Genomic DNA, 22,955 nt, shown 5'->3' on the forward strand with positions numbered 1-22,955 from the left:
GATGAGTACATAGAGAATAGTAAAACTATAATTCAATAAAAGAAGCAAACCACTTTTGACATTTTTAACACATATGTAAACATGTGGACTAAATATGTCAAAATTACATCAAGAATATTATAGCTAAGGGAAAACAAATTTAATATATATATAATTAGTATTAATGATTCATCATCAATTATGCCATAGCCAACCTACACAAAATAATTCATTATTCACACTGCCACACATTTTTAAACCTTAATTTTACATCTTAACAATTAAATTGTTAATATATTGTGTACTTATGTTTATCATTGTTAAATATACATGCCTGCTTCTTTACAATGTGATTTGCAATGTATAAAAAACTCTAAAACAAGACCAACAAAAAATAAGAGTTAACGTTGATACTAGACACTAAATAGTAAATTTATGTTCATATAATAACTAAATTTTTTAATAGTTAGTAATATTTTGTTATTGATTCAAATGGTATTTACGACCGATGATAATATATTAACTATTTTGAATAAAATTAATAAATTCAATGAGTATTTATAACTTAAAAATGAGTTTAATATGTAAATAAACACAAATTCAATAATTCATTGCCTAATTTCAACCTTAGCCCAATATTAAACCCAATTAACCTGAGTGTTTTCTTTAAATTAACAAGCTATCGAAATTCCAAAGTTTTGTTAACATTGTTCGTTGTCCGTTTTCCCAAACCCAACATATTTCCGTTGTGGCTTGTCAAAACGTTCAGGTGTCCGTCAATTGACATTTGGGTTAGTTGGGGTATCGTCCGATTCGAACCTGATGGCTACAACTGCGCAGGTGGCCAACAGCGTCGGAATCGGCATTGCCGTCGGAAAAAATAGTCTCGGCAGCCGACCGACCTGTACTAGGTCCAGTCCCTCAACAAACGCGAACCGAATCTTTTTTGGATTGAACAGCCAAGGCACTAGCACTCTTCGGTATGACTCGGTCGCTGCAATCGGTGGCCAGTTCCCATATTACCACCGTTCTCATCCGCCGCTGCCGTTATCAGTAACCGTTAAGGCTTACTCGGCTGATCAACCTACTTCTCCAGGTTTTAACTTATTATTTTTAAAATCATTTACGTATGTATCCATGTGTATGTTTAAACCTCAAAATCAACAAAGCGAAGTAGAAAGAGGATGTGGTTTGCATTGATCTGAGGGAAACGTTGAGAGTCTAACCAGTATTCCATGGAATGCTTTCAGGTGTTGAAAATTTGGTGATTATTGGTTCAGGACCTGCTGGTTACACAGCAGCAATCTACGCAGGTCGTGCCAATTTGAAGCCTGTTATGTTTGAGGGATATCAAATAGGCGGTGTTCCTGGTGGACAATTGATGACCACCACAGAAGTCGAGAACTTTCCAGGGTTTCCAGAAGGAATCACTGGTCCAGACTTGATGGATAGGATGCGTAGTCAAGCTGAGCGTTGGGGAGCAGAGCTTTTTCAAGAAGATGTTGAATTTGTTGATGTGAACACCAGTCCTTTCACTGTACAAAGTAGTGATCGCATAGTAAAGTGTAATAGTATCATAGTGGCCACAGGGGCGACTGCCAAAAGGCTTAAATTACCTCGTGAAGATGAGTTCTGGAGTAGGGGAATTAGTGCCTGTGCAATCTGTGATGGAGCTTCACCAATTTTTAAGGGTCAAGTTCTTGCTGTTGTTGGAGGAGGTGATACAGCAACTGAGGAAGCAATATATTTGACTAAATATGCAAGACATGTACATTTACTTGTGCGCAGGGATCAATTAAAGGCATCACGAGCTATGCAGGACAGGTTAGAAAATATATGATCATATCATATCCATGTCTTCATGGAAGTAGTTAAAAGACTGGGATTCTTTCTTCTTTGTATAACAGGTTGATTATGGCGAATGTTTCAGAGTTTTTGATAATCCAAATATCACGGTGCATTACAACACAGAAACAGTTGATGTTGTGAGCAATAGTAAAGGGCAGATGTCTGGTGTTTTGACCAAAAGACTTGATACAGGAGTGGAATCAGTATTAGAGGTCAAAGGATTGTTTTATGGAATTGGTCATTCTCCAAACAGTCAATTGCTGGAAGGTCAAGTCAAACTTGATGACACTGGATATATTTTGGTTGAAGAAGGCACTGCAAAGACTTCAACTGAAGGAGTGTTTGTTGCAGGAGATGTTCAGGTAATTTAATTTGATAATGACCAATTCAACCTTATCCTTTTTTATACTTTACGATTTATATCCAATATATATATATTTTTTATATATATAGGATCATGAATGGAGGCAAGCCATAACTGCAGCTGGATCAGGGTGCATTGCTGCTCTGTCAGTGGAGAGATATCTTGTCACCAATAATCTTCTTGTTGAATTTCATCAGGTATTTATTTCACCTTTTTTTTTTTTTTTTTTTTTTTCATATTCCTATTATATATATGCATAAAATGTGTCATAAGCTTGCAATTTACTTGCAGCACCATGGTGAAGAAGCTGAAAAAGAGGTCACAACAAGTGATGAAAAAGAAGGATTTGACATTACACTTACAAAGCACAAGGGACAGGTATTTGACATTTATACCCTTATTTTCACAATATATTTTTTCTTATTATTATTTTTTTAAATAACAGTATGCAGTGCGTAAATTGTATCATGAAAGTCCACGGCTGATTTGTGTGTTATACACAGCACCCTCATGTGGTCCATGTAGGACATTGAAGCCGATCCTCAGCAAGGTCATTCATTCATTAATTAATGTTATTTCATCTTTTTAACTTGAAAGAAAGAAACTTTGGCTAAAATCCATTAATAATTGGTTAATGAATGAAAATGAAACAGGTGATAGATGAATTTGAGGAGAATGTCCATTATGTTGAGATTGATATAGAAGAAGATCAAGAAGTTGCTGAGGCAGCAAACATCATGGGTACGCCATGTGTCCAGTTCTTCAAGCATAAAGAAATGATCAGGTTGCCAAATCTTTTAATTCTTTTCCTTCTTAATTTCCTATTTTAGAAACTCTTTTCACTCTAACAATGGAATTGAGATATTATGCAGGAGTGTATCCGGGGTCAAAATGAAGAAAGAATACTGGGAGTTTATCCAAGCAAACAAGTAAAGCTTATAATCACTTTCCTAGATTTGTGATACAATTTTGATATGTTAAACTTGTTGCTTGCACAATGATGGTTAAACTTTTTAATATATATTTTGGATAATTTCTTAATTGTAGAACTTCAATATCATCATCATAATATATATATATATATATATATATATATATATATATATATATATATATATATATATATATATATATATATATATATATATATATATATATATATATATATATATATATATATATATATATATATATGCTAATACTATTGGTTTTATTTTTGTTGAGATTCATGCATTATCCTCCCTAACCTTCTCTGGAATACTTTTGTTTTCTATATAAATTTCCTATATATGCACTTGTTTTAATCAAATCGATGGGTGGAATTCTTACTTAAATATGATATGCTATGTTTTGTAAATTGATTGATTGGATGACCTAATTAAAATGCAAAATTTAATTGAAACAAAGTTTTATAATTAGAAGAAACCGAGATCACCCTTTCTTTTTTGTTCCTTCCTAACATGTATTTTTTTCATTAATATTAAGTAATTTCTATTGATTTCCTTCATTCCAATATAGAGTAAACAAAAAACTTGGATAATTCATGCCTTAATTTTGGTAGTGTACATTGCTGTATTGTAATCAAGAATTTTGGTAAAGCACACTGCTATTTTTGGAAATTTTGGTAGTGTACATTGCTGTTTATGGTTCCCCAAACACACCACACCACCTATAGAGTCTCACTTCTTTATTTTCATCTTTCAATGTGAAACCTACATTTCCAAGGCTATCACCATGATCCGTAGTTTGACGTGGCACGGGCTTAACGCCGTGGTCACGGCTAAACACCGCCCCCTCCATTTCGTTTTTGTCCGTTACGAGCCATTTCTTTACCCTTCGTTGCCCCTATAACGATTCATAACGCGTAGAACGGTCACTTTTTGACCGTTGACGAACGGTCAATATCTAAAATAAAATAAAATAAACTTATTTTTTATTTTAAATATAAATACACATACAAACATAATTTTAACCACACAATCTTCTCTCATATTCATTCTATTTTCAACTTAAAAAAAACCACTTTTCCTTTGAACCAATATGGAGCAAAAGCCTAACACCCTATCTCTAAACACAAACACATCCATTCCAATGGGGTTCGTACAATACGAAAGTTATATGAACATGTTCAACTCCAACTCACCCCTAATGCAATTTCCTACATCCCCTTACATGTAGTAAAACCTAAATCTTCAACAAAACATTTTCGGTGTTTTCACTTCCATGCAACAAACAACCACACAACCACTACCAAAAACTTTTCCTAAAACACAAGCGGGAGGCAGTCGGAAAGGAAGAGAGAAAGGAAAAGGGAAAAGGAAAAGGAAGGCAGTTTCAGATACGGAAGAAGATCCTCCACTATGTTGGACACCGGAGGAAGAGTACGCATTGGCGGTGGCATGATCTGGGACTTCAAAGAGTTTAACCATCGGAAATGATGTGCGGAGAATTAGGTTTTGGGAAATCGTGCGTGGCAAATTCCACGCTCTTATGAAGAAACAACCATATCACAATATTGATATGCTTAGTAGCAAGTGGACTCCGATTAATCATCGGCGCACCCAGTTTAATGAGATTTTCATGAGACTAGAATCGCAAAAAAAAGGTGCAAATGATTTTGATGTGTACAAAGCTGCGTGGGAATAATATCAAGTCGAAATGGGGCACACTTTCAAGTTTGAAAAAATATGAGAGATTGTCAAGTTAGACCCAAAACGGATTAAGGTGATAACATCGTCAGAGGCACAATCAAAGAGGTCTCACAATTATAGTTCATTTGATGTTTTCGACACATGAACTAACATTGACCTCAACGCGACACGAATGACATCCCCGACGACATTGAATAGATCTTCCCCCATGCCGATCGATCGGACGCGACAAAACAAAACGCGCTCAACGTCACGCGGACGAATTTGATAGAAGGGCACAAGAGTTGGCAGAAATGAAAGCGAAGTTCGACCAACACAATGTGATCGTCCAACAAAAGGTTGATGTGCAACGTGAGCACTTGGAGTTTCTTCGTAAGCAAGCAGAGAAAGATCAAATGGTGAAGGATTAGCGAAGAAAATATGGGACTACGAGAAGCGCAAGTGCCCCGGAAGATGAAAAAGAAAATCGAAAAACAATATTTGGGTGATTAGTTGATCGGTTTTTAGTTTTTAGGACAATGGTTTTTTTTTTGGCGTTCAACGTTGTGTGTTTGTTTTTTTTTAATTAAGCTTTAATGTTATGGTTAATCTAAAAGTTAATTAAATTGCATGTTTCGTTTTTTTGAATTAATCCAACGTGATTAAAAAAAATATATTGAACAAAAAAATAAAAAATAAATAAATTGAAAAAAGAAAAAAAACCAAAAAATAAAAATAAAAAAAGAAATGATGACATAGAAAGTTAAAGATGTTATAATTCGTTGTCAATTTTCTCACCATTTTGACATGACATATGAGGTGTCACCTTTTGGATTATGATAACAACCCTTGACTAGTTGTCCACACCCATTATTTTTACTTACACTGCCCTTTGTGTCCTTTCCGATTTTATTTCAAACCAAAAATAAAGATAACAAATGAGCTTAATATAAGGTGAATCCAAGATTGCAAAATAATTTTAAAATATAAAGAATTAAAGATAACATATGTTTGTAATTACCCGTACCATATGGATACAAAATGAGACTTGCAAGTCATTAACCATGTATTTTGCTATGTGATACTATATGTTCATAATATACATTTATAACTAAGTAAATATGTTCTATATTTAATCAATATCAATTTATGACTTTTCTCTTTTAAAAAATCGAAAATAAATTATGTTTAATTGTTAGAAAATTTCAAGCTTTTATACATGTTATATGGAAAAATCTTTCTATCGAGTTCGTTTTTTAGTATTAAATCAAAACTAAACATTCATATAACTTACTAGATTAAGGGGGATTTTCTTGGTTAAGTCTTGTCAAGGTAAAGTGACCGGATGAGCAATGATGTTTGTGTGGACTGTAAACCGTTTAAAGGGTCGTTTGATAGCTGCTAATTGGGTTAAAGTTGACCGGGTTTGAAGTTCTGACTGAATTAACTTTTTACTAAAACTTGTTGTTTGATTTGCATCTAATTGACTATGCAAAATGACTATATACCCTCAAACAACATTTTTCGCATACATAGATATAGACAAATATACACACAGTTCCGTTTTTACATAACTTATCAACATTTTTCAAGTCCCTTGGCTTCCCTTTGTACACACATCAAACTCGTCAACCAACAATTTGTATTGTGACAATTAATAAAAATAAACGATAAAATAAAACAATATGGTTTGAGAGTGATTGCTAATAGTAATTGTTACAAGATATTGACGATTCTTACAAGTAATTACTATACGAATAGAATCTCAAATTCGTACTTTTATAGCTTTAGACACGTTGACTACCATCTTCACAGTGTAACATTCATTGAAATTCTTCTTTATTATCACCGATCCAAGTTGGAACTTTCACCTGTTATCCAACAATCAACAAAGAACAAAAAAACAAGTTTATAATTAGAATGCAGTTTCTGCTTCTTCTACCCACCCACTGATGTTAATATCAAGTTTGGATATCGCAAAAATCCTAATAGGATAAATGGTTGATATGTTATATTTATAATGGAGTCTATATTTCATTCTAATAACCGATTATTTTCATCGAAACTAAAATAGAAAGAATGAAATTGAAATAAATGTATGATGAAAGAATCAACATTTTGATCGGAACTCAAAAGCCATAGAAAAACAAAGCTAAGAGTTGTTTAATTAGAACCCAAAGGATAAAGAATAATTTACAGAGGATTAAGAAGGAGACGAAGTAGTACATGGGTTAAGAAGGAGACAAAGTACCTTTCGTGACCTGTGTTCAAGATTGGGGAAAATCCATGAACTACAAATCTCTGAACAAATCCATGTAGAGAGAATTTAGGGCAGATCATGAACTACAAAGCTCCAAACAAATTGGGGCAAATCCACGAACAAAGGGATGAGCTCATACATAAACAGGGCAAGATAAAGTGAGTTCACTCTCCCCAACTTTAAGTAATAAAGCAATCACAACTTCATCAAAAATCGGGAATGTAAGTAAAATACTTGAATTAAGAGAGCGAGAGTTGGAAAGACGACGGTGGAAAAGGTTGCGGGCAAGGAGGTTGCGCAGGAGAAAATGTCGGTGGTGGAGTATCGACGACGATAGTGGTCGATGGGAGGGTTGGAGGCAGAAGAAGTCGTTGATGGAGCATGAGAAGGGGTGGTCGGCGTTCGAGGAAGAAGCGCCATAGTTTTTGCATCCCTTCCAACTATACTAAGCAATTACCCTTTGCATATTCCCTTTAAGAAACCACCATCTAGCCCTATTATTTTCCTACAACCCCATCCATCCCTTTATCACACCCTCAAAACACACATAGAATCTATTGAAATACTTTTTCCCATCTGACATGTCGTTAGCTTCTATCCTTACACCATATGACCAAAGTTTGGCATAATGTTCCTGTTCCACAAGATTTCCTTCAATCAATGTTGGTGCATATTTTTTAGCCCTCCTACATTGGACAAGGCTAACTTGTATGTGAAACTTCTTTATTACAACCAATCTAAGCTTTCTTACACTCATCTTCTGCCTAGCTAATATTTTCGTTGTGTAGTGACTCCCAATCCATGCATATGTAATAAGTGATCCCATCTTGAAGTTTCCGGCACAAGTATGATCACTTTTAAAAGACTTTATTTGGAAGGTCTCTTCATCAGTCATCCAAGATGCCCATAACCTAAAGCTGCATTCACTCTTGCAACACTTCACCAACAATCTTTTTTTCTTTTCAAAATAAAGCTGGTATCCATTGGCAACAACATAATTTCATAACATGGTTTTAACCTGCCATGGGTCATAAAATCTCATACCTAAGTATTGGCTTTTGCTTATTCCAGTGTAACGACTCATCGAATATGACATGTACCTTACCACAAGGGTCACTCTCACCCTCATCATGTAACGTGGTATGCAAGTCATCCTCTTCATCTGAGGCACATAGTTTACTCAAAAAGTCATCATTTGTTGTTTTGTTCATAACAACAGTTTCACTTGTAGAATCAATACCAACATCCATCAAGTTATCCGATTCATCCTCATTATCCCCACCCATGATGTAGGAATCACACTCATCTTCTTCATCGACTTCATCACCAAACCATTCTTCTATTTCAGCACCAACATGGTCAACATATACATAATTTTTTCCATCTGTACCGTAAGCATCAAATAAAAAAGTTGCATAGTCAACATCATTAGCAATAGGACAAATCCCTTCCACTAATGTTTTGTTTGGCTTGCAATAATAAACTTTTTGAACTCTTCTTGCATGTAATGTTGAAGCCGGGTCACAAACTCGGAGTACGTGAGAGCATAAAAAAAGTATTAGTGACTAGATAGACAAATATATATACTTTATTATGCTATATATATAGTGACATTTTCCGTTTTGGTTATTTCTTTGTTTTAGATCTAATATTATTTGTTTTTAACTAATTTTATCTAACTATTATATATTTTAAGTAATATGTGAAGGTTTAATTTTCATTTTTAGGGTTTTTTTAGATACCCCAAATGTAAACCTTAGAAAGTAGTTACCTTCAACCAACCTAGAAAAAAGAAAACGTGCCCTAAAAAATCAACCCATAAAGCTAGAAATTGATAGCCCAAGGTTTGGTTTACCTATACAATACAAGAGCGTCGAGCTTGAATCCTTGAACAGAAGTCGAAATTGAAGTTAGAGGTGACAATGGGTCGACCTGAGTTGGGTTCAGGTTCAACCTATTTAATAATTGGGTTGGAATTTCTAACCCAACCCAACCTGTTTATTTAAATGAGTTGATATTTCCAACCCAACCCAATCTTTTAGATAAATGGGTTGTCACCGGGTTGATCTGTTTATATAGTTCCTCACCCAACCTATTAAATAAATGAGTTAAACTTGGGTTAACCCATTTAAAATCAATTAAAAAAATTATATAATTAAATATTATATCACTTAAATTATAAAACGTAAATAAAACTTTATAATTATGATAAAAGCATAATCTTAATTCATAAATACAAATAAATTGTTCAAATAACATTAAAAATGTTCAGTTCCTAGAGGTGACAATGGGTCAACCTGAGTTGGGTTTGAGTTCAACGCATTTAATAATTGGGTTGAAAATTTCAATCCAATCCAACCTATTTATTTAAAGGGGTTGATATTTCCAACCTAACCCAACCTTTTAGATAAATGGGTAGTCACCGGGTTGACCTGTTTATGTTGTTCCCGACCCAACCTATTAAATCAATGAGTTAAACGTGGGTTAACCCATTTTAAATCAATTAAAAAAATTATATAATTAATTATTATACGACTTAAATTATGAAATGTAAATAAAACTTCATAATTATGACTAAAGCACAATCCTAATTTATAAATACAAATAAATTGTTCAAACAACATTGAAAATATTTGGTTTCATAGTGCTTTTGGAGAGTGACCAATATTATTAGCGCTAAAAAAAGGATGAAAATTAGAATTGACTTTTATTAAACATAGATAATAATAATGCAACATTATAATTTACAAATTAATACTTTAACTAATATTCAAATAATTATTAAATTAAATATATATATACACACACACACACACATATATATATATATATATATATATATATATATATATATATATATATATATATATATATATATATATATATATATAGGTTGACATGTTGATAATTTTTACCCAACCCAACCTATTTAATTTAATGGGTTAGACAGGTGACCCATTTAAGTTAAATGGATTGAAAATCTCAACCCAACCCGTTAATTTTGAGTTGGGTTTGGGTTGAGTCGATTTTTGCCAACTCTATTAGTTTCATAGTGATTTTGGAGAGTGACCAGTATTATCGGCGCTAAAAAAAGGATGGAAATTAGGATTGAATATTATTAAACATAGATAATAATAATGCAACATTATAATTTATAAATTAATACTTTGATTAATACATGATAATATTCAAATAATTATCAAATTATATATATATATATATATATATATATATATATATATATATATATATATATATATATATATATATATATATATATTAAAGTTAAATGGGTTGATGGGTTGAAATTTTTTACCCAACCCAACCTATTTAATTAAATGGGTTAGATGAGTTGACATATTTAAGTTAAATGGGTTGAAAATGTCAACCCAACCTGCTAATTTTGGGTTGGGTCGATTTTTGCCGGCTCTAATTGAAGCCACTCAATAAGAATAAGAATCAGGTTTGTTTATTTTTATTTTTATTATTATTTTTTTATTTTTTATTACAGTACACTACATAAACTTATTTTAGCTTTAACCGAAATAGCTTCTTCCTTTATCTTTTCTGTTCTTGAGTGTAGGGATGAGCAAAAGGACCGGGGAACCGGCCGAAACCGGTCCCGGAACCGGCACCCGATGGAACCGGTCGGGCCGGGACCTATACTATAATTTCGTGATTTTTTGGAACCGGGACCCGGTAAGAACCGACCGTTGGAACCGGCCCAAAACCGGGAACCGGACCGGATACAAAAAACCCCATGCATTTGGCTTTGTTGCTTGAAGTTCTGCCTTACACTTCGGACGTAACAAAAAAAACACGATCGACAAAAAAAACCTTGATCGCCGATCCCAACTCCCCAAGTCACGAAGATACGAACCCTACCAGGCTAGTCTACCATCGATTGACAATTCGACATCTCTAAGGAATAAGAATCCAAGCATCGATCATCGAATCCAAGAATCCAGGCTAGTACCCTACTTGTACGATTCCAACTTTCCATCTCCAAGTTTCAATCGCTCTTCAATTCTTCATCATCAATCATCGATTTTCATCTTCAATTGCTTCAATGATTCAAACTATGGATGTTCATGAAGATCAAGTAAGATCGTATATTTATATTTCGTGTTTTAAGATTACATATTTGCTTCAATGCTTTAATGATTCACCAAATATATGCATTCTTATCCCTACTTAATTAAACGATCTTGATTCTTGATCATAGTCTCATAGTGGAGTACTCCTTTACGGATGAAAGGTTGTACATATAATATATGTTTCATGTTTTAAGCACCATTTAACAGTGTACTTTGTAGACATACATGCAAGATTTTTGTTAGATTAGTTTATTGTTTATAGTATGAATGTAATTATGTAAGATTGTCAAAACTACGAATTTGTTTAGTACTTTTGTAGTTTTGTTATATAATTAATGTGTAAAATTGACAATGTAGGATTTGGATGGGTTACCAAATGTACCATCATCAAGATACCGAAACTCGGATGTTCATGATGCCAATATTGAAGATGGTAATCCGGCTAATTGGATTGGAAAAGACTTTGATGACCAAGTAAGATTAGCATTTAGCTCATTAGCAATATTTACTTCTTTAGCAATCTGTCCAAATTTTGAATTGTGCATAACTCACTCAATTTAACTTATTTTGATCTGAATCGTTTTCCTACATGTAGATTAGGATTTGTAGTTGAGTTTAGACTATAAAAACGCTTGATTTGGTTAAAAATTGAATGCATTACAAGCCCTGCAAGGAAAGGTGTCAAATCTGATTTTTTTTTTCTAACGGCAATAAAACGTAATCTGATTTTGTTGTTCAAATGTGCATAACTCATTCAATTTAACTTGTTTTGACCTGAATCTTTTTTCTACATGTAGATTAGGATTTGTAGTTGAATTTAGATTATAAAAACGCTTAATTTGGTTAAAAATTGAATGAGTTACAAGCCCCGCAAGGAAAGGTGTCAAATCTGATTTTTTTTTTTCTAACAGCAATAAAACGTAATCTGATTTTTGTGGTTCAAATGTGCATAACTCACTCAATTTAACTTGTTTTGACCTGAATCTTTGTCCTACATGTAGATTAGGATTTGTAGTTGAATTTAGACTATAAAAACGCTTAATTTGGTTAAGTATTGAATGAGTTACAAGCCCCGCAAGGAAGGGTGTCAAATCTGATTTTTTTTTTCTAACAGCAATAAAACGTAATCTGATTTTTGTGGTTCAAATGTGCATAACTCTTTCAATTTAACTTGTTTTGACCTGAATCTTTTTCCTACATGTAGATTACGATTTATAGTTGAGTTTAGACTATAAAAACGCTTAATTTGGTTAAAAATTGAATGACTTACAAGCCCCGCAAGGAAGGGTGTCAAATCAGATTTTTTTTAATATTTATTTTTCAGCATTTAAACGTAATATGACTTATTATATGTTTTATTTAGAAGCTATGAAGAAGATTATATAGAAGAAACACCGGCATGGAATGTTATATCAAGTGATGAATCAAACCAAGAAGAGGAGCCACAAGAACAACAACCTTCAAAAAAACGAAAATTTGCAACCCCACAAAAACAAAGACAACCAAAAAAACCAACACAAACAAAAAAACCACCACTACCAAAAGAACGAACACAAGAAAAATACCCAACAAAACCAAAACCCAAAAATAACAAAAAAGACTCAAAAGGAGTTAAGGGACCGGATTAACCCAACCAGACGAGGTGAGGGTAGAGATAATTCCTGTTTGGAAATACTTCGAGATAGAATGGATAAAGGAGGAAGATGGAATTGAAAGAAAGTGGGCTAAATGTAATTATTGTTTACATTTACTAGCCGCAGATCCAAACCAGAATGGGACAACTTCAATAAACAAACATTTTAATGGGTGCAAGTTAAATCTAGGCAACAAACCGAAAGAAGTTGATGATAAACAACAAAAGTTGTCATTTACGAAAGCTCCTAATGGTGAGGGTCATGTATACACATGGAAACATGATGATACTAGGATCCAGCTTGCCTTGCTAGGCCTTTTCACCGTCGGGGAACTACCCTTTAAATTCATTGAAAACGAGGCATTCATAGAATTTGTAAACGCCCTTAATGGTAGGGTGAAATTGCCTTCAAGGCATAAAATTTCTCGTGATGTTGTGTCCTTCTATTTAATGGAGATGCAGAAGTTGTACAAACATTTCAACAACCTTAAAACAACCATCCACTTGACAACCGACACGTGGACACCCTCGTGTTAAAAGATAAATTATATGGTTGTCACGGCCCACTTCATTACCGAAGATTTTGTCGTGCACAAAAGGGTAGTCAACTTTAGAGAGGTTGATACTCACAAAGCTGAAGACACGGCCCGGGAGTTTCTAATTTGCATAAACGAGTGGGGGATGAAGAATGTCATGATGATGACCGTTGATAATGCCAAGACAAATGACGCGGCAATCAACATCATTGTGAAAGAACTACCGGGTATTTACGAGAACGGCAAACATTTTCACATTAGGTGTATGGCTCATATCATAAACCTAGTTGTGAAAATGGGGTTAAAACACAAAGTTTATCATGTAAAAAACCTATTAGATGCGGTGAAATACATTAGAGCCTCCCCGCAACAGATCAAGACCTTTAAACAAGCCATGAAGGATGTGGCTGTAGAAAGTCAAAGGTTTTTGTGTGGTGAAACTCCAACAAGGTGGAACTCTACCTTTGAATTGCTAAGATCAGCATACGATGTGAAAGACACATTTCTCGAATATAGCCATCAAGGTAAATAAAATCAAATATATTTCAGCACTAAAAAATAGGAATATTTACTTATTTAGCAATCTGTCCAAATTTTGAATTGGGCATAACTCACTCAACTAAAATTTTTTTGATCTGAATTTTTTTTCCTACATGTAGATTAGGATTTGTAGTTGAGTTTAGACTATAAAAACGCTTGATTTGGTTAAAAACTGAATGAGTTACAAGCCCCGCAAGGAAGGGTGTCAAATTTGATTTTTTTTCTAACATCAATAAAATGTAATCTGATTTTGTTGTTCAAATGTGCATAACTCATTTAATTTAACTTGTTTTGACCTGAATCTTTTTCCTACATGTAGATTAGGATTTGTAGTTGAATTTAGACAATAAAAACGCTTGATTTGGTTAAAAATTGAATGAGTTACAAACCCCACAAGGAATGGTGTGAAATCTGAATTTTTTTCTAACAACAATAAAACGTTATCTGATTTTGTTGTTCTTTTTTGTAGATCCAATGTTTCATAAAACAGTGGGAAGGGTACCATCACATTCAGATTTTGATATGATTAAAAAGATGATGGAGTTTCTTGAGAAGTTTAAGAAGAAAACTGAAATAGTTTCGTGTTCAACAAAGCCTATCTTCCATACGTATGCTCGGAAGATCCTAGACATAGAGCAACATCTTAGGAAACATGAAACCAACCCGAATTTTATGTTTATGGTACCGGATATGAAAGATAAATATGACAAGTATTGGGGTGACTATGATACTATAAGTGATTATGTCTTCTTTGCGACATTGTTAGATCCTCAATGCAAGTCAAAGTTTATGAAAGTTGTTTTTACCCAAATGCTTAAAGCCAAGAACAAAGATAAAAAGATGTCCGTTGATGAGATAGAATCCAAAGCACGTGCAAAGGTTATTGATATCGAATGCAAATTGGACAAGTTTTTCAAGACATACTTGGAAAGTCAAACATGACCTCATCGTCTCAACAAGAAACTCCCGAAGAACTTGTTAATTTTGATGACGTAAACGAATTCTTTGGAAGCTATATGACTTCGGGAAGTTTCCCCTCGACTTCGTCAGAAAGTCAATTGCAACGATACTTAAACGAGGACCCAATCGGATTTGACAAAGGATATGATATCCTCACATGGTGGAAAAATAACGCAGTGCGGTTCCCGATCGTTGCTCGAATGGCAAGAGGTATCGACCTTCTTTTACTCTAGTTTTCATTTGTAATTTATAAATTCGTGTCGTGTATTATACACTAATTTGTTTACTAATAGATATTTTGGGGATACAAATTTCCACCGTAGCATCCGAATCCACATTCAGTAACGGTTGTCGAGTAATTACCGACTACCGTATTAATTTGTCCGTTGTGATTGTGGAGGCATTGATATGCACTCAAGATTGGCTAAGAAAGAGTAGCTTGCCTATATATGACTACGACGAAGTGCACGATGTGTTAGCTGACGATGACCTCGCTATCGGTAATACACTAATACTTGTTACATCTTATTTTTAACATCTTATTAGTATTTGTTACATTTTAGCAAGGTTGTAAAAATCGCTCGACGGTAGCTCGATGGTCGACTGGTGTTAAGGGATTAATCGGTCTTGGAAGGGATTAATCGGGGATTAATCGAAGACCATAGATTATTAATAAAATATTAAAATTAATCAAATATTAATATATCTTAAGAAAAACAAGTACTTCAAAATTTGAAAAAAAGGAATTTTTTCTAATTTTTTAATTTGAAATTACGAAAATATGAACATTTTGGTATAATATTTGAAATTTTGAAAATTTGAAAATTTTGGAGTAAAAAAAGAAAGTTGATTTTTTGAAAATTTTAAATTATTTTGACTTTTGTTGACCGATTAATCCCGCCAAACCCGATTAATCATAAATTTCCGATTAATGCCCTAATCCTCTACGGTTGGAGAACGCCAAACGATTTATCCACGATTAATCGCCGATTAATCCCGATTTCTGCAACCATGCATTTTAGTAAGTAATAACATTTTTCTTTTGTATTATATATAGACATTGTGGATGCTATACACAACTTGAAGCTAACGGGGAAGAGATCGGGGAATTAGTCAAAATGTCAAAGAAATGTTGGAATCCATATATTAGACTTTGTTTTTTTTTTGTTGGTGAAAAATTCATGTCAAGGCAACGAAAGGGTACACATCATATGACCACCCCTAATCGTTTATTAAAATGTTGATTATTAAAATGTTGATTATTTACTAGTATTTAAACATCCACTTCTTCACAACCAACCAATAAAACGCAAAGTAATTTAGTCGTTGGATACATCAAAATTTAGCCGGTTCCAAAATCGAAAAACCGGCAAAAACCGGACCCGGAACCGGTAGAACCGCCGGGCCGGTTCGGTTCTTCATTTTGGCCGAAGCCGGTTCCGGTCGGTTCGGTTCTTTTGCAAGTGGGTCCAAACCCGGACCGGATGGACCCGGACCCGGAAAACCCGGAACCGGTTAATGGAATTTTATAGAACCGGAAACCAGACCGGTATATAAGAACCGATTCCGGTTCGGTTCCGGGTAAAGTGGGTCTAGAACCGGAAAACCCGGAAACATCAAAGTGGGTAGGTTGGAACCGGATAAAGTGGGTTTAGAACCGGAAAACCCGGAAAAACCGGAATTTTTTGGTAATTACTTACTACTTAATGGGTTGAATTTTGAAAATTTTCATATTGATATCCCGATTTTGGGGGACTGTAATTCATTGAATATGAAACCAAAATTAATAAAATTATAGTCTAAAATCATGTATAAACTCTAAAATACACTCTAGAAGAACCCGCATGTCAACCCGACTTTAAACGAATGAGATATGCTTGTGTTAATATTTTCACATAATACAAAGTACAAAAACAAATAGCTGAAAAGTTGAAAATTTTCAGTGTTGATATCCCGACTTCGGAGGACTGTAAATCATTAAATGTTAAATCAAAAATGATAAAATTATAGTTTAAACTCATGTACAAACTGTAAACTAGAAGTTGGAACAAACCACATGTCAATCTGACTTCAAACGAATAAGATATGCATGTTTTAAAACTTTCACCGAATACAAAAAAACTGAAAAACTAAAAACTTCCAGCTTTGATATCTCGACTTTGGAGGACTGTAAGTCAATGAATATAAAACTAAAAATGACAAATTTATAGTCTAAAATCATGTACAAACTCTAAACTACATGTTTGAAAAAATCATATGTCAATTGGAGTTGAAACGAATAAGATATGCATCTTTTAAACGTTTCATAAAAACCGGTTCTGGCCCTAAAAGTGGTTCCGGTTCCAAAAACTGGTTCCGGTTTTTAGACCCGGTTTACCCGGACCCAATGGACACAAACCCGGATTACCCGAAACCCGGATAAAGCCAATTTTTAAACCCGGAACCGGACCCGATTCTACATATTCCGGTTCTAACGGTTCCGGTTCCGGTCCGGTTTTCCGGTTCTAAATCTCATCCCTTTACTTGAGTGTGCATGTGCTTGGCGGGAGAACCATTGTTTTTTGAACTTATATTATATATCCAAGAAATTGATTAAGTTCAAAAAAAAAATGTAGGGTGTGTATGCATATTGTATGGCATCTGAGTACAAATGTTTATCTTGAAATTAGCTTTGAATGCATAGCATCTCATTGCGAATGAAGTCCTTAAAATTAGCTTTCAGTTGATTGCAAATGGCCATTCTGAAATAGAAACAACTTCCTTTTCTTTAGTTGATCATAATAATCTTGATTGCAAACGGATTGTGCAAGGTATTGAGTGCTATTTAGCTCAATCCTGTCAAAAATACAACGGAATAAACCTCTGTTCCTTTTGTTGGATTTAACTTCAAGAAAATGTTATCATGTGTATGCATATTTACTCAAACAAGTTACTTTTCTGCATATTCAAAATCTTTATGTATTCTAGCTTTAAATTAGGTTAACCTCACAACAATGGTCATGATGACTCTAGCTATGCATAGCACGTACATCTGTTTATGAGATCTTAAAAATAAATATTCTACAACTTTTTTAACATCTATTTAAGTTATGCAAATCATTTGTAATTTGATTTATTCAACTTCCTATAGATTTTGTTTACGGATCAGAGGAAAACAGTCAACTCCACCGGTTGACTTTGGTTTGTTTTAAACTCAATTAAGCCATATGCAATCATGCTCTAACCACCTCTGTACAAATTAATGAAACAAGACTAATGTATAACTTAAAAATGGGACTTATTCCTTACTTATTAGAGACTAGAGAGGTGGTGCTAAAGATAAAGAAAAAGGAAAAGAGTTATGCTATGCTTTTGTTTTGTGTGTTTATTCTTTACGTATTAAACTAAAACAAGAACAAAAGATGAAACCAAATCTAGAATTATCAGGACTTCGAGATTACAATGTCATATCTATTTTTTATTAACCGATACTCATAAATTAAAATACATCATAAATTATGTCAGCTTGTTGATATAAAGTCGTTAATTACCAGCAATTTTTCATATTTTAAGGGACAAGTAGGGGAACTTTGTTGGCAAATTAAAATACTATGAGAAACCGGTTATAAGATATATATCACCGATTAGAGTAAAAGCTATAACAAATTAAAAAACAAAAAGATAAACAAAGTACATAAAATAAAAAGGGATCATTCAGCGTGAATTTGGCATTTGTCACACATATATGCTCTTTCTTTGCTATAAATTAATAAGATGGGGAGTCTAACATGATCATTATCGTAAAGAGAGAAATATAATAATTATAATGGAGGTGGTGCTTGAAGTACCTGAACACGAGCATCCACTAAAGCTCTTTGATTTGCAGCTACAATATCCACACTATGAAGAAGAAGAAGAAGAAGAAAAAGAAGAAAAAGATCCGATTATGAAAGAGGGGTTTGAAGGTGTCACGTGTCAGAGGTGTAGGGAAGAAATCCATATGTACCACAGGTACTACTACACATGTTCATCATCATGTGATGATTTCTCACTTCACAAATTTTGTGGTGAGCTCCCGTCATGGTTAGTCCACCCATCACACCCACCACATACTCTTCACCTGGAACCATATTCAGATTTATATTTGGAACGGATATGCAAAATTTGTATGAGACATCACAAGCCTGGAGAATATCATTACAACTGTCATGAATGTCGTTTCTCCATTGATGTCAAGTGTGCCTTGGAAGTTGGAAAAAATATCATCTATCATCCTTCCCACCCTCACTTGCTAATATGTGCCATCCCTAAGCCCATTTTATGCCACTGTAATGCTTGTGGGGAGGAACATAAAGGCATCTTCTATCAATGTAGTACCACTTGTGGTGGCTTCACCATACACACTGAATGTGCTTTCCTACCACAAAAATTGCTCATCCAACAGAGAACACATGGTTCTTTTTATCATACCCATCCCCTCACCATTTCATATTCCTTCCCCTTGAAAGATCAACAAGCTAAGCATTTTCCTAGATGCAGAGTATGTGGTGGTGATTTTTATGGTAAGGATGATCTTTGGATTTACAAATGCGATAAATGTCTCTACTATGTCCACGTGGATTGCGTAAGAGTGCCGCCTCCAACTGCCGGTAATTAAATCATTTTTACTTTTACAATTCCTTTCCTTGCCTTGATTATATATATATATATATATATATATATATATATATATATATATATATATATATATATATATCATTTGGTAGTTAAATTATTATATATAGTTGCTAATTCCTAATTTATGATCAGGCTTTGGCAAAACGGCTAAAAATTATGTTGACCATCCTGGTCTTCTCCATCTCCCATTCCCTGATGAAACATACAGCCTACCAAAACACTACTTGATTTTCCAACAAAGTGGAACAAGAAATCATAAGGTAGATGATCACCTAATCCACATGAGTCATCAACACCCTCTGATTCTAGTTAATCACACACATAGCAATGAGCAAACCTCCTCCTCCTCAAATTCTTTGTTATTAATAAAATGTCATGACCCAATGAAAAAGACCCGACTGTTATGCAATGGATGTCTCAAACCAATCATGTCCACCATGCCTTTTTACATATGTGATCACCATAGTTGCAATGACTTTGCTCTCCATGAGTGGTGCACTCGACTACCCTCAGAACTACAAAACCACCCGGGCCACCCACACCATACTCTCCATCTCATTTACTCAAACATCCCTGGTTGCTTTTTTGATGTGTTCCTTTGTAATGTTTGTAGTCTACCTTGCAATGGATTTGCGTATGGTTGTGTCGGATGTGAATACTATGTTGATGTTACATGTGGACTTATACCTAAACAAATCACACATGAAGCTCACCCCAATCACCTTCTTTCAATAGATAAATCAGTCGCTTTGTTTTTTTGTCAAATATGTCTCGAAAGCGATCAACGTCGTGAATGGTCTTTCAGATGCAACATTTGCTATATCTTTATGCATCCCGAATGTGCTTTGTTATTAGCTAAGACAATCAGGCACAAGTGTGACAAGCATCCAATGCACCTTAGTTACCACCCGATTGAGAATCATAAGAGTGAATACTTTTGTGAAATCTGTGAGGAGGACTTGAATCCTCATATGTCTTTCTATCATTGTCAAGATTGTGCTCAGTCTGTGCATACAGCTTGTGCTCAATCAATACTTCAGAACGAGACACATACCTATATCGAGTATCGGAGAGCTACTCACTATTTCGTGAATATAAAGTTTGGAGGCATTCATAAGACTCATAGTCACCCACACCCTCTCTCTTTTTCTCAAGGTATTGTGTTGGATGGTGAATGTAGTAATTGTCATCGGCGATTACAGTACAAAATGATCTTTAAATGTCTCAAGTGCAAGTTTGCAATTGATTACGGCTGTTGTAAGAAATACTACATATGAAGTTTTTGGTTTCTCTTCCTCATGTTTGAAACCATATACGATTTGTAATTGTCATTACTCTTTCTTCGCCTTAATTTTATGTGTATGATGGATGATACAATAAAGTAACTGAATTTAACGAGTCCATACTAGCCCTTGCACCACTTTTGTTGATTCCTTACTATTCAAAGATCTAATAATTTTGAATCTAGTAATCTTGTACCTTAGATAATTAACAAGACTTGTCATCTTGTAGTTGTGGGAAAATTTATATATGAAAACTTGATGACACTGAATATATATTTTGGTTGAACAAGGCACTGCAAAGACTTCAACTGAGCGGGTGTTTGTTCCGGGAGATGTTCAGATAATTTTATTTAACAAAGCCCAATTCAACCTTATTTTCTTTTATAATTTTATATTATTTACATTATTTTTGATATAAGACCATGAATGGAGGCACAAAAGTCCCTGGCTGATTTGTGTGATATACACTGCACCATCATGTGGTCCATGTAGGATCTTGAAGCCAATCCTCAACAAGGTCTATTTCATCTTTTTAACTTGAAAGAAACTTTGTTTAAAATCCGTTAATTGATTAATGAAGGAAACATGTGACAAATGAATTTGCGGAGATTGTCCATTATGTTGAGATTGATATAGAAGAAGATCAGGAAATCGCTGAGGCAACAAACATCATGGGCACACCATGTGTCCAGTTCTTTAAGCATAAAGAAATGATCGGTTACCAAATCTTTTCTTTACCTTCTTTCCTATTTTAGAAAGCCTTTTTACTCTAACAATGGAATTGAGATATGATATATTTATTATGCAGGAGTGTATCAGGGGTCAAAATGAAGAAAGAATACAGGGAGTTTATCGAAGCAAACAAGTAAGCTTATAATCATTTCTCTTCACTTTCCTAGATGCCGACAACATTTTTGTGATACAACTTTGATACGTTAAACTTGTTGCTTGCACAATGCTTTTACGATAATCGAACTTTTTAATTATTATTGTTTTGCTAGACTGGAAGTATTCCAATGGATTTTTTTTTTTGGTAAACACAAGTAATTTAGTATTTCATAAACATCCATTCCACACACTGATACACATGAATAAATCTCAACTTTAAACATTAAAACCCAACATATGTAGCATCACATGTGGTTTTATAAGCACACATACTATATTGATTTTGGCCAAGATAGCGATTCAATTTTAAAAACTATTATATGTCAGAAAATCGGGGTGTTTTGATTGCTTGGATTTGTGAGAGTTGTGACTGCACTTTCAGATTAAAATACTTTGATGGTACACAATCGAAATCTTCAATCGGATAAAACTTAGTAGAATGAAGAACAACAGAGAATGTGAATGTTATGATCTGTGTACCAGATTCAAAAATGACAAAAAAAAAGGAAAAAAACGGGAATATAACCCTTTGTCTGAAATTGAATTGAAGCCACTCAAAAATAATTAAGGTTCGGTTTTAACATCTTTCTTTTCTTTGGTTTACCTGTATAGTAGTATACTACCCAAACTTATTTTAGCTTTAACCGAAATAGTTTATTCCTTTTCTTTTCTTTTCTTGAGTGTGTATATATGTACTTGGCTGGAGAACCAGATGCATCCCTTTTCCTTATCTAAGGAACCGAACAAGATCAAAAAACATGCATGGTGTGTATGGTATCTGATTACAGATGTTTATCTTGAAATTAAATTTGAATGCATATAATGTATCTCATTGCAAAATGGTCATCTTAAAATTAACTTTCATTTGATTATTGCAAACGGCCATATTAAAACAGAAACAACTTCCTTTTCTTTAGTTGATCGTAACAATTTTGATTATTGATTACATTTGAATGTTTAGTGTATGTTTTCTATAAAAATCAAAATTTGAATGGTTTGCTTTGCGATTAATATAAGTATGTATGTGCTAAATATACTACTACTTGGAAATTGTATTTTCTACTTTTCTGCTTGCTTCGTTTGTAATTTGATTTATTCAACTTCCTACATAATTTGTTTACGGATCAGAGGAAGAAAGCGAACCTATATGAGATCTTTCAACATTCAACTCCACCAATTGACTTTGGGTTCAATTAAGCAATATGAATCTACTCTAACCTCTATATATTATATACCGGCCAAATCATAAAACAAAATTGGGACTTAACTTATTCCTTACTT

General features: G+C 33.9%; 2 protein-coding genes and 1 long non-coding RNA gene across 3 annotated transcripts; 2 read left to right on the forward strand and 1 right to left on the reverse strand.

The window, feature by feature from the left end:
* The first annotated feature begins 678 nt into the window (after positions 1–678).
* LOC111885612 (thioredoxin reductase NTRC) lies at positions 679–3,232 on the forward strand. The gene is made up of 8 exons (XM_023881856.3): positions 679–1,075; positions 1,230–1,803; positions 1,910–2,189; positions 2,281–2,388; positions 2,483–2,569; positions 2,637–2,741; positions 2,845–2,975; positions 3,064–3,232. Exons 1-8 carry the CDS (start codon positions 802–804, stop codon positions 3,122–3,124), a joined length of 1,620 nt encoding a protein of 539 aa, XP_023737624.1. The 5' UTR covers positions 679–801; the 3' UTR covers positions 3,125–3,232.
* A 3,081-nt stretch (positions 3,233–6,313) lies between these two features.
* LOC111885615 (uncharacterized) lies at positions 6,314–7,728 on the reverse strand. The gene is made up of 2 exons (XR_002848161.3): positions 7,073–7,728; positions 6,314–6,692 (listed from the first exon to the last, which is right to left on the reverse strand). It is a non-coding gene; the product is annotated as an uncharacterized LOC111885615 (long non-coding RNA).
* A 10,882-nt stretch (positions 7,729–18,610) lies between these two features.
* On the forward strand, positions 18,611–20,904 carry LOC111885610 (uncharacterized). The gene is made up of 2 exons (XM_023881855.3): positions 18,611–19,475; positions 19,636–20,904. Exons 1-2 carry the CDS (start codon positions 18,653–18,655, stop codon positions 20,778–20,780), a joined length of 1,968 nt encoding a protein of 655 aa, XP_023737623.1. The 5' UTR covers positions 18,611–18,652; the 3' UTR covers positions 20,781–20,904.
* Positions 20,905–22,955: the final 2,051 nt, after the last annotated feature.

Source organism: Lactuca sativa, chromosome 8 (genome assembly GCF_002870075.4).
Source record: "Lactuca sativa cultivar Salinas chromosome 8, Lsat_Salinas_v11, whole genome shotgun sequence".
Lineage (NCBI taxonomy): Eukaryota > Viridiplantae > Streptophyta > Magnoliopsida > Asterales > Asteraceae > Lactuca > Lactuca sativa.